This window comes from Sebastes umbrosus, chromosome 21 (genome assembly GCF_015220745.1).
Source record: "Sebastes umbrosus isolate fSebUmb1 chromosome 21, fSebUmb1.pri, whole genome shotgun sequence".
NCBI lineage: Eukaryota > Metazoa > Chordata > Actinopteri > Perciformes > Sebastidae > Sebastes > Sebastes umbrosus.
Genome location: NC_051289.1, coordinates 22640352 through 22653806, shown reverse-complemented (window position 1 = coordinate 22653806; position 13455 = coordinate 22640352). Strand labels below are relative to the sequence as shown.

Sequence of the window (13455 nt, the reverse complement as noted above, 5' to 3'; positions counted from 1 at the left end):
TTGCCCCAAACTGCATGTGATTATCATAAAGTGGGCATGTCTGTAAGGGAGGGGAGACTCGTGGGTACCCATAGAACCCATTTTCATTCACATATCTTGAGGTCAGAGGTCAAGGGACCCCTTTGAAAATGGCAATGCCAGTTTTTCCTCTCCAAAATTGAAAAAAGGCAAGTTTCGCTAGTTTCATATGATGCCAGTATCTTCACTCTAGCTTTAAAACTGAGCCAGCTACAACCTAAAAATCGCAAGTTGTATTAATGCGTTATTATCACGTTAACTCTAACAGCCCTATTGAAAACAGAATCTTTAATATTGTCATCGGCATTATTTTAACTTCTTTTAACCTCTGCATTACAAACTGGAGGTGTGGAGTTTGAAAGAAATGGGCATTTAGGAAGCACACAAAAAAAAAGCTGCATCTCACAAGGACCCTAATGTTATGGAAGTGAAATACTTGCTGGAGTTCCCCTTTAAGACTCCAACTGAACTTTTGTGTCCAGTTGGCTCCCTTCTGTCCAATCATAGTCCTGAAATGTTAAGGCCTTCTCTTAAAGCAAGACGATAGAATATAAAATGTATATTAATGTCATCTAGAGTCATAGTGTATTTAAAGTGAGGGAATTTTTTCTCATTTAATTGATAAGTCTTTGGTCTATGAAGCACCAGAAAAGAGTGAAAAAAGTTCATTGTTTCCGAGGTTTACGAGGTGATGTCAACAGATTGCTAGTTATGTCCGACCAACGGTCCAAAACCCAAAGATATTCACTTTACTCTCATGTAAGACAAATCAAAACCTGTCAAATTGATTATCAAAATAGTTGGCTTTTAATTTTCTGACAATCGATAAGTCGGCTAATCATTTTAAGCTTCAGCTCCTACGTAACGTCCGTAGAGGATGATGAACTTAACTCTGGGGAGCAGCGATAGACTATTCCCTACACACATTATGGAAAGTGCACCCAGGTTGTCCAGAAAAAAGGCCCTTAGAACAACTCACTAATTGAGTTGACAGTGATGCATTAAAATGGGTCATGGCGGAATTGCTCTTTCCTGTGGCTACTGGCCGGGCTGGGATTACATAACGATGATAAAGCTGCGGACCTGGCCTTCCCAGATAAAAGCTGCCATGCAGGACCCAACGCATTCTCTAAATGCTTCATCTAAGAGGCCTTCTGAAGGAAGTGATTACTGCCGAGCTGCCCGCTAATGCTCCAACGGGACCCCACGGTGTACTCTGTTATTCATCAAACACAGACAGTGTAAGCCATGGCAACTTTGGAAATGCATGAATAATGAGCGGTATTGTGTCATGATAAGCTGTGCGTTCTGTTACATCACGTGTGGTGACAAAGGCAGTTTTACCAGCTCCTGGAAATGGACATGGTGAGTTTCTACTCTTCAAAGCAAAGTGTCCACTCAGTCCGAGAGGGACATAATGAATAGCCCCATTAGTGACATAAAAGCAGAGTGGAATTCCTTCGCAGGGCTACTGAGGCCAGCTCCGGGCTTCACAAGGCATCCCATCGCCATATGACTAAATCAGATGCTATGGGTGACAAATATGGCCTCACAGCTGAGAGCGGCACAAAGGACACTCAGTTGTCTACTCGGGGCCGCCAGCAGCCACTCGGAAGACAATGTGGCTCCTGTGTGGAAATGTTGTTCATCTCATCATCAGGCGATGGCGTGCCAGGTTGTGGTGCGACTTAATGCTGTGAACTTATGGAATAGCTGCAGGAAGAGATGCCTCCGGGGCACGCAAGCACTTCTTCTGCAAAGAGGAAGTGATAAGAATAAGTCGGGGTGACGTAACGCCGATGCCAAATATGTGGTGGAATGTTACTGGAATGAGGAGTCATTCATGAGGGAATACAGCTGTAGTATCGCCAGACAATAGCGGGATTATGGAAGTTATAATTTAACTTTAGTGTTTCTGTTTACTTTGATGAATGTCAAAGACTCAAATTCCAAGTTTAACAACTCTGAACACAAATGTTCACTATCTTTAAGTAGGATGAGATCATTTCCTAATGCAGTGGTTCCACACTTCTGGGTCCTACAAAAAGATGTTTATTTTTGACTCTTCTCTATTTTTTTTGTTATGAAATAGTGGATACTTTCACTTCTTCGGCCTCTAAAATTATAAACTAAATTTAGCATCTTGGTTAAGTCAGACTAACTGAGAAGCTGTGGTGAAAAAGAATGCAAAATAAAAAACAATTCCCAACTTTTTTCTACTAAAAACCTACTGGCCATGAAAATAAACATGAATTCAGTATAATGCATGTATTTTAAGTAGAACACCACCTAAACTTAACAATATAAATAAACCAGTATCTAGAGTATCATCAGAAATGCAGCTTTGAAACAAATAACGAGAAACTGGTTAAAGGTTGTGTGTAGGATCTGGCGGTATCTAGCAGTGAGGTGAGGAGATTGCAACCAACTGAAGCCCCTACCGTGTGTCAAGCGTGTTGGAGAGCTACGGTTGCCGACGCGAAACGCAAATGGCCCTCTCTAGAGCCAGTTGGAGCAGAGCCAGTGCGAAGAAAGTGTGTGTTCGTGGGTGGGAGGTGAATGGTGAAGCAAGAGAGAGAGCGGCGGCGACGGGAGTGAGTAATGTTATCGACTCCGGCCCAAGCAGGAAAAGTTAATAAAGTGGGGTTTTTCCATTCTGGGCTACTATAGAAACATGGCGGACTCCGACTCCGCTCCCTATGTAGATATAAACGGCTCATTCAAAGCTAACGAAAACACAACAACTCTTATTTTCAGGCGATTATACACTAAAGAAAACATAGTTATTAATATTATATTCCATTTCTGCCAATAGATCCCCCTAATTGTTACACACTGGTCCTTTAAAAATGAACATTAACTAGATTTGGGAGAATGAATTGAATAAGTTATAGAATGAGAAATCTGAATATCAGAGATGATGGAGTAAATGGTGTGTTTATACACTTAAATAATACAGAACGGTATGTGATTAGGGGGCAGCCTTGAGAAGAAGTAGACATAATGGAACTGATCGACTAACTGATTACATGCCATGTCATTTTTTTATGTCAAAGCAAAAAAATACATATAATTGTAGGAATGCAGAAAAGTTGCAGTGTAAATAATCAGAAATGTGTGATCTGGTGCTCTAAATATAGAAACCCTGTAAAAAGCCCTCAAGTGAATCAATGTGAGAAGGAAAGAACACATAACACTTGACTTGTAGGGCATACAGACATTATATGTTTATATTCTTATTTTATTGTTCCTAGTTGTCATTTATATTCTGTGTAAGTACATTTAGAGAGCTGCATTAAACCAGAGTCAAATTCTTTGTAGGTATATACTTGGCAAAATAAACCTGATTCTGAAGTAGCCTGTGTCGACACTAATAAGGGGTCATAAGTGCACTTTGCTTTTTTGACAAAGTTTGGAAACCACTGACCTAACAAGTCGGTGAAATTGTTGCTAAAAGGTCATTCTGGTTTGGGAAATAACTTGAGTTTTCTTCCATGTATCATAATAACTAAACTGGGGTAAAACAAATTCTTTAACTTCAGGGGAACTACTTTGAATATTAATTCTGCCGCACGCTCTTTTAAGTGCAAATGAGATGATAAAAGCTTTTTTTTTAAAAAAAACACGCTGCACTTGTGGAACCTCTGAGTGCCAACTGTATTTCTCAGTGTGTTTTAAAGCAGAAGTCTATAAAGAGGGGGAAGTGAGGACACATGTTTCCTCTAAAACTCATACGTGCGCTGATAACACAATGCTGTCCTGTCATCCATTAGTCACCGTGTCCCAAGACATGTATCCACTCTCAGTGGCAGTGATGTCAACACATGTACTCTCTACCACAGTTGGTGAACTCATCTCCTTAAACAGCAGTGTTGCAAGTGCTACTTTGTGACAACACACACACACACACACATAGAGAGAGAGACTGTGCTGTTTTCCACTGAAGAGGAATAAAAACTGTTTCAGCTCACATGCGCTGTCTGTGGTGAAACACGTCGTGGTACAAGAACCCACAGAGAGTGAGTGAGAGAGAGAGAGAGCACATCAGCCGGTTATATACATGCCTATAAATAACCAGCCAATCAGCGGCGAGACGCTCCGAGTTAAACGAGCCAATTAAAACGCAGAAGGAACCAAATTAAGTCAGAGGCCGGCTGTGATTGGCTGGCTGTGAGATCATTTGCAAGCCCTTACGCTGCTCGTCGCTGATTGGCTGAAACCCCATGCAGGCGTAATCCACGCCGCGAGGAAGAGGGAGGAGGAGGGTGTCGAGGTTTGAATAGGGAAGTTTTGCAGAGCGCAGTTGTTCAACATCCAGTCATCCAGTCAGCCAGTCCGGTGCAGTGTTTGCAAAACACCTTGAACGCAACGCGAGAGGAAGAAGTAGCGGGGGACTGACGGACGACCGGCTGCCGAGAACAAGCGCTTCTTCTCGGCTTGTGTCGCAGGAGAGGACCGCTCTTATATTCCTGGTTGTTTTTTTTCTACCTGACAAACACATTTAACTTGCAGCTTTACTAGGCTTTTTTAAAAAGAAAGAAAAGCTGTGGAAAAGATGGATGTTCTACCAATGTGCAGCATCTTTCAAGAACTTCAGATAGTTCACGACACGGGCTATTTCTCCGCCTTACCGTCACTGGAGGAGTACTGGCAGCAGGTGAATATCAGATACTATGTTTGTTTCAAATGTTTGTTGCAAAGCGGAACTGAGGGGTTAGTTGTTTAGTAACAAGTTACTATAATGGTTGTAAACACAGGTGTTTACAACCACCCAGGTGTTTTTAGATGGAGCCCGATGGTGCTGGTTCATGGTCTCAGTTTGGTTGTGAAGTTTGTGTCTGTCAGGCTGAAGTGGATCAGTGTGTCAGTCTGACAGCTGGAGAGAGGCTGTGCTGCAGCAACATGAATGAGGAGGACAGACAGACAGAGGAACTCCAGCAGCAGCATGCTGCTGGTGGTGCGTTTACTGCCCCTGCTATATTTTGACTTCTGTTTTTTTCAGCAGGCTGGTTTCAGTGCAGCCTCTATAGAGAGGAGGAAGTAGAATTTCAAATCAGTCAGCAGTTCATTCAAAATCAGATGTTGGCTCAGGATCAGCTCTGTAGATCAAGAGGAAATGTTGTTTTTTTTTACTTTTTTTATCAGATGATTCAGTCAGTTTTGTCAATCTACATTATGAACTTTAAAATGTGATTTCAGCCCCATAACTATTTTTTTTTCTACTCCATAATTTCCCTTAAAAACATCAATTTTTCACCCTCCTTGGACTTGAATGGGCTCCACAACATGACACTATCAAATGTCAGCCATGCCCAATTCCTGCTTGCATGAGTAGGCACCAAGCACACAGCTGGAAAATATTATTGTGTAAGGGCTGCAGAAGCCTGGAGGAGATATTTATTCTCTCCATGTGCCTAGTCTAGTCCAACATGCTGTCTCTGAGCACCTCCACCTCCTAATGAATGGCCCTGGCTTTTCAACTTAAATGGCCCCTCTGAAAGTCTGTTGGAAGCTGTGTATCTGTCTGATTCTTTTTTTTCGGCTGGTATGGCTCGAGAGTGGCTGACACTGAGGAAGGATGTGATTGCATGTCAGAGGTTTGCATGAGTAAAGCAGCTGAATGGTTGTTGGTGGTGGTGGAGGGAGTAGAGGCGGCTTCCTTAAAAGGACTCAGTGAGTCATTGAAGTGCTGAAATGACAATGCACGTTTTAGTGTTGTGCTGCGTTCAGGTGCAGGAGAGTTCAGAGGGGTGATAGATAGATCAAGTAAATCACATGGGGCTGAGGTGGCTGGTACATGTTGGGATGTTTGAGATGAGGCTCGGTCAAGTGAGGGACCAATGCAGATGGATTTGTTCGAACTTTTATCAATTAATCTGCTGATTATTTTCTCGATTAATCATTTAAGCCCAAGATGATGTGCATGAATATCTCCTTTACCATCGTATGTGATGCAAACAAGCAGCAGATCATTGTATTTGAGAAGCAGGAACCAGCTAAGATTGGGCATTATTGCTAATTCTCCTTCAATCGATTGATTCGTCACAGCTGTAATGTTTAGATCTGATCAATACAACTATGTTGCAACTATAAGTGCTGTAATAGCTACAATTTCCTGGTTAATGCTTCCTGCCTTAAGCACTTAACAAATATCACACCACACAAGCCATTTTGGGGGTATGTGCACACATGCATGATTTAAAAGGATTCCCCCACACTGAAGCATGTTGCTGCATGGTGTGAATGAACCTCCTCCTTTCTTCAGGGCTGCTGTTGTGATTCATGTATTTATACTGACTGTGTCTTCTCGTTGGACCAGACATGCCTGGAGCTGGAGCGCTACCTACAGAGCGAGCCTTACGTCTCCACATCCGAACTCAAGTTCGACAGCCAGGAGGACCTCTGGAGCAAGTTGATGCTGGCCTGCGGCGACAAGGCCAAGTCCGACCCGACGCTGCCCCCGGCAGCCCACGACGAGGACAATCAGGACAGCCAAATCTTGGACACCAACAGTGTGAATTCCGACGCCAGCAGCGAAGCTTCGGACAGTTCCGAGGAGCTCTCGCCAACGCACAGCTTTACCTCCAACCCCCTGGGCTCCGTCTTGGTTGGCTCTGGACCTTTTAGCCCCTCCGTCATAAGCACTCCCCCGTCCTCTCCGGAGGCCAGCTCGGAGCCCGGCGGTGTCGCCAACGGATGGGTGGCCGCGCACGCCGAGCTGCACTTGCCGGTCAAAATCAGGAGCGGCGGGGTGGCGAAGGGCACGGACAAGACGGGACTCACGTCTGGGGACGCGTCTCCGGACGGCAGGAGGCGGGTACACAGGTGTCAATTCAACGGGTGTCGCAAGGTTTACACGAAGAGCTCCCACCTAAAAGCACACCAGCGCACTCATACAGGTGAGTGTCGAGCACCTATCGGACCTGCCTATATCAGGACGTGAGGGTCTTTCTCTGATGTTCTCAAGCAAAAGCATTCATAGATTAAAAATAAGTTTTATTGAGTGAATGGTGGAAGTGCTTTTAATTCAGTCTTCCACCTTAATGGCGTCGTCCATCCATTGTGTAATGTAATTAAAGGTCCACATTGCGTGGTGTCCTCAGCTGGAGCGCTGTGAGTATTAGCTCTGCATGGCTGGATACCTAAACTGTGACCTAATCTATCTGGAATGTGACTGACTGAGCCAGTGAGTGAGTGAGTGAGTGAGCGAGCGAGAGAGAGGGAGAGGGAGGGAGGGAGCAGGGGGGAGGGGTTGCACATGGGAGATAAAAGGACTTGAAAACAGATTGAGTTTCACCATGGGAAAGGGGCGAATGGGCGGGGAGCCAGGGGGCGCAGAGTTGGCTCTGAATGGTCATTTGAGCGCTTCTTCGTTTTTGATTAGCAGTGTGAAATTGCACGTGTGGCTTTTTCCAATTTTTATATATTTCACATATTTGGCAACGTTCTAAGCATGTTGCAAAAAAAAAAACAGGTTCAGTGGAATCTGGGCCTCGAGTGTCAGCTCTTATGTCATCCGGCCTGCCCCCCCCCCCCCCCCCCCCCCCCCCCCCCCCCCGGGGCTGATTGATCTGAATGCATTTGAATGACAACAGCAATGCAGAGCCGACCAGCCTGAGCAGGACAACATTCCTTTTATTTTTTAGTTTAATTAATAATCGCCTCCTTTGTTTTTTGCCCTGCAGGTGAGAAACCTTACAGGTGTTCATGGGAGGGCTGCGAGTGGCGTTTTGCACGAAGCGACGAGCTGACCAGACACTTCAGGAAGCACACCGGGGCAAAGCCATTTAAATGCAGTCACTGTGACAGGTAAGCCACGCCGTCGATCGTCCCCTTTCAAACGGAGCTGAAGCGGTCATTCATGATGGGATCTACTTTTCTTGCATCATCCTGATAATGATGCACGTCTTTAAAGATGGAAAACACTGGGTTTTATTCTGGTTGCTAAAAGTAGAGTTAGATGTCAGTATCTGCCTCAAACATCCAGTAGAGGAGGTCATTCTGGGGTTAATCAGCGTCCTCTCAGTAGGTTCCATTATTACCACATGTGACATTACAACACATGTGCTCTGTTGCTCAAATCACTCTCAGATTTGTATCTTTTGAAGCATTGAAATTAAAATCACTGGCACAAAGCTTCGGACAAAATCATTCATTCCACAAAACATGTCTGATCCACCAGCAGTCTGTCTTTCAGGGCCGGCTCTAGCCATTTTGGTGCCCTTTAAGTTTCAAAATGTACCTTAAAGGGAAATTTGTCAAGTATTTAATACTCTTATCAACATGGGAGTGGGCAAATATGTTGCTTTATGCAAATGTGTGTGTATGTATATATATATATATATATATATATATATATATATATATATATATATATATAATATATATATATATATATATATATGTATATATATGTATATATATTGTTTTGTGTTGTTAATGGATTTTTAATAATACATATATATATGACAAATATTGTCCAGAAACCCTCACAGGTACTGCATTTAGCATAAAAAAATATGCTCAAATGATAACATGGCAAACTCAAGCCAAACAGTCTTGACTATGACTTGCCCCAAACTGCATGTGATTATCATAAAGTGGGCATGTCTGTAAAGGGGAGACTCGTGGGTACCCGTAGAACCCATTTTCATTCACATATCTGAAGGTCAGAGGTCAAGGGACCCCTTTGAAAATGGCCATGTCAGTTTTTCCTTGCCAAATATTTAGCACGTTTGGAGCGTTATTTAACCTCCTTTGTGACAAGCTAGTATGACATGGTTGGTACCAATGGATTCTTTAGGATTGCTAGATCCGTATGATACCAGTATCTTCACTCTAGCTTTAAAACTGAGCTGCTACAACCTCAGAAATATTGATGGCATTAATGCGTTAAAGAAATTAGTGGCGTTAAAACGAATTAGCATTAACGCGTTATCACGTTAACTTTGAAGGCCCTAATTACAATTTACACTTTTATTAACAAATAAGTGCGGCTGGGTAGATGAAAAGTGTTTATGTATTTATTTATTTATTTGTTCATTTGTTACGTCAATGCAGAAAATGAGGAAGGGCACCTATCAGCATTTTTTTAAACATTATTATATATTCTTGGAGGGTGACCAGTGCCCCCCAGAAGGTGGCGCTCTAGGCGACCGCCTTCATTTGGCCTAAGCCTTAAGCCGGCCCTGCCGTCTTTGCATAGTTATTGACTTCCTTCTCCCCTCTCCTTCCGTCCCCAGATGTTTCTCCAGGTCCGACCATCTGGCTCTTCACATGAAGAGGCACGTCTAGAGCAGGGCGAAGCTCCAACCAAGCAACGCAGCGAAGGGGGAAAGTTTTTAAAAGAGAGAGAGAAAGAGAGAGAGAAGAAAAAAAACAAAACGCCGTCTCCCGACCAGTCTCTCGGTTGAACTGTCCCAGAGCAGAGTGGCGGGAGTGTGTTCCAGCCAAAGCATGCCGTTTTGCACCATACTGAAACCCAGTGCCTCCGGGACCTCTCTTTGGAGAAAGGCGCTCTGAAGGTTGTCTGTTGCAACGAAAAAGGACAAAATCATGGATGTTAGGGAAAAGAAGATCATTTTTGATTTTGAGAAGGACTTACAACACACACACACACACGAAAAAAGACAAAAAAAAAAAAAAAGAAAGAGTGAATGATGTGTATGTATGGTGCATGATGTTTTGGGGGGACACCTCCCGGACAGCAGATACACTGGTACTTTACAAAAACTGTCTGAGGTAAGCATGTGTGCACTGTGAATGTCTGAGGTTGGCTCACCGGCCCCCTGGGAAGAGACAAGAAGAGTTTGTTTTGGGGAGAAGAGACGGATTGATGGATGGTGCGGGGCTGGTACCAACGTTGCTGTGGACTGAATGGGTTTCTGGGGGGAAACATTCCATTTGTGTTTCCCCGGTGGCAGCGTGAGGACGGGGCAGGATGGAGGTTCCTGCCTGTCTGTCTGGCACCCAGACTCGAGGGGGGGGTTCTCGAAGCTTTTGAGGCCTTGGGTTTGACTTAGGTCAGCGACCCCAGGGACCAAAACTCCCCCCCTTGGTCACTGTATGACAGGAGCTTTTTTGGTGTTTTTTGGTGCAGCTACTAAATGTGCAATGTGTTATGTAGCCTGGTTTATTATTTTTTTATTACAAGCTACAAAGCTCATTTGTAGTCCAATTGTATAAGCTGTGTGCTTAGAGGTATAACACAACTATACTATAACTTCAGTATCATAGACAGGTGTTGCATGGTTCTAGGGTTTGTTCATTTCACGTTTCCACTGTAATCAGGACTGCAGATAGTTTCAATAAAAGTGCAGCTAAAGTGCGGAGGGGTTAAATGTTACAATATTGTACATAAAGCCTTGATGATTTCCCTCTTTTTTTCAATTTTCATCCGTTTCATTCTGGTTTTTCATCCGGCTGGAGATCTCACCACTGCTTTACTCATTCATCCTATGCCTTGAGGAGTAATTTTTTGATTTTTTGTACTTTCTTTTTCTATCTAATAATGCACTGTTGACCTTAATGGTGCCTTATGCAAGTGGCTCGGCCCGGCGGTAGCGGTGGTTTAGCTCCCAGGGGGGGAAGTCACATTTGTCGTATGGGTGATTTGACAAGCTCGATCAAGGCTCAATTACACATGTTTGTGTTTAGTGACAAGTCCGCATCTATTCTGTCGGTTAATTGTTTGTTTTAAAATGTTCAGAAAAAGCACCTTTTTCACAGTCGTCTTCAGAGTCAGATCCGAACATGTAAATAAGACAAATGCTGTATGTTTAGAGCACTTAAATTCATTTATTAAAGACGTTAACTACTGTGTAGTATGTACTCGAGTCATCACACACAGCTCTAAGGTACAAAAACAACCAGACTATAGGTCAACAAAAATGTGTAGTTCATACAGTGCTGCTTCTTATCGCTGCATCCCTCTTTGCCAACGCCATCGTCCCCCCCCCCTCCCTCCTGTCCCTCCGTCCCCTGCAAGTGGGACTCAAGAAACAGCTAAAGATTTATTGTAATTAACAGGCTGCAGTCGGACAGGCCTCGCCTTGTACTGCCTCTCAGTAATGAATTGCTAAAGGCTTTGTTGGCATGGAATCTGTCACAGACTGCTGACTGTGTAGGTTGGTTATTGACCTGTCTGGGGAGCGTTGTTTTAGCCAAGCTGCAACACTGTTATGAAAACCACAGGAGGGGAGCGGGGGGGATGAGATAAAGATCAAGCGTTGCACGTGGAAGTTTGACCAAGCCCGTGACAGCATCTCCCTTTTAAAGGTGTATCTGTGTTTGATTGGTATTGGAGTTGGAGGGGGGACTCGATCACGATCCGTGCCACCCACTCCAGATCAGCGACCTCGCCGTAGGAATCCAATGTTGCAGCACGTTGCGCCGCGGCGCGCTACGACTTATGGATTTCAGATCAGCGGGTGAAAGACACGGGATGAGTACAAACTTGAAAGTGCTTGCTGCGATAGATTGGGGGTAGTGCTGGCAGTGCCTTTTGTGGGCAAAGGAGAGGAAAGCAACATCCATTCTGTGAAAGCGGCAGCCAATACTGTTCTAGAGGTAATTGAGCCTTGATTAAGCCCCAATGTTTGCTCGCATCTTTTTATCATCGCCTTCATCCCACTACCCCAACTTCTTCTGTCACACACACACACACACACACACACACACACACAGCTCTTTGTTCTCAACTGAATCTTTGTACAAAAAGAAAAAAAAAACTTTTGTAAAATTGTTATGTTTATGCTTTATGAAATTTTTATTTGAAATTGTTTTGCAAAATTGTTATATTTCTGTATGAATGTATTTTTTATTGGAATAATAAGAAATTCTTATCTGACTTTGGCTTGCTTCCTTTGTCTCATTTGTTGATTCTCCTCAGTTATGCTTCGTTATTGTCATTTTTTTTTTGCCCGTGGGAGGTTTGCTGAGGATGAATGGCTGCTTTTCAGCTGCATTATACCCTGCAGTAGTATGGACAGATTAAAGCGGCAGTAGGCAGAATATTTTTTAGCATCATTGGGCAAATATTGCATAATAACCTTTCAGCATATTGTAATTCAAGTGTTCTGAGAGATAAGTAGACTTCTACACCTCCTCATGGCTCTGTTTTCAGGCTTTAAAAAAAATCTAGCCCGTGACGGGAGAGTTTGGCCAATCACAGATGATTTCACAGAGAGAGAGCGTTCCTATTGGCTGTTCATTCAGCGGAGGCAGCTGTCAATCACTCACAAACTCCAATCAAACGGTTAAACTAGGCTTGGGTGACCAGATCCCAACAAACCAAATGTGGGACGAAGAGTTTGTTTGCGTGGGACAATGTGGGACCCGTTACCAAGGCTGAGAGGTAGTCTACAATTTTAATATAATCTCTATCTAATTTATATAATAAACTATTCTGCCCCTTATCTCATATCATCTCTATGCTTTGCCCGAATGCATCCATAGATCGGCACATCTCTTTTTGATCCGCACGTTTCTTGTGAGACTCATGAACTGTGTTGCTTCATGTCGTATTCCCCCACTGTGTGAAATTGAAAAATAACCGGCTAAGTAGTTTCCCAGTCTTTGTTGTAGCTGCTCTTCCTTTTCTTTATGGTAGTTTCTCTCATATCCCGCCTAAATCTGCATAGTGACTTTGCTGTGACTCATAATTTTCTCCGTTGGGCGTTGGATATGTGCCTCCGGTACTTCACAGCCATTGGATAAAAGTCAGATTTTAAAAAAAGCGTCTGTCCTGCAGTGGTTTGACTTTTCAAAACTAGAGCCAATGAAAACGTGGGACATCGTTTCAATATGTGGGACAAGGGATAAAAATGCCCTGTAAGTCCCTTGTAAAGTTGGACACCCGGTCACCCTAAACTAGGCAGCGCTGGTCAAATGTTTAATGCGAGAAATAGGCATTAAATTAATTCATATCTGATCAGCGCTGCCTAGTTTGACCGTTTGATCGGAGTTTGGGAGTGATTGACAGCTGCTCAGAGACGGCAAGGCTCCAGCCCGGCTCTGATTGGTCTGTGAAATCTTACAGATGCCATTAGGAGCACCGGAGGACACAGAGGCACATGATTTCTTTCAGATTACCTGTCTCATGCACTACTGTCAGGATATAGTGACCGTTTTATAAAAATAACTTCTTTTTTTATCATATTTGCTCCATTTCTACCCGCTGCAGCTTTAACATTGGTGCTTTGAGCAAAGAGTAGGCTACAGAAGCAAAGAGACGAATCTCTGGTGCTGCCGATATTTTGGACTGAAATTGCTTATTATATTTATATTATTTTATTGTTCAACGCAGGCCATTTCGGTAGAACATGACAATATATTAGAAATAATTTTGTTTTACTTTTGTACATCACTTTTTAGACGGACGTTTTACTGGCATCCAGTAGTCGCTTTCAGTCCAAAATGGCGGCAGCGTAGCTTCGC

The 13455-nt window shown here is 43.5% G+C and overlaps 1 protein-coding gene across 1 annotated transcript; it reads left to right on the top strand.

Moving 5' to 3' along the window:
* The first annotated feature begins 4278 nt into the window (after positions 1–4278).
* Positions 4279–11867, top strand: klf6a (Kruppel-like factor 6a). Its single transcript, XM_037757033.1, has 4 exons — positions 4279–4675; positions 6338–6917; positions 7704–7827; positions 9261–11867. The coding sequence occupies exons 1-4, from the start codon at positions 4574–4576 to the stop codon at positions 9310–9312; spliced, it is 858 nt and encodes a 285-aa protein (XP_037612961.1). The 5' UTR covers positions 4279–4573; the 3' UTR covers positions 9313–11867.
* The last annotated feature ends 1588 nt before the right edge of the window (positions 11868–13455 follow it).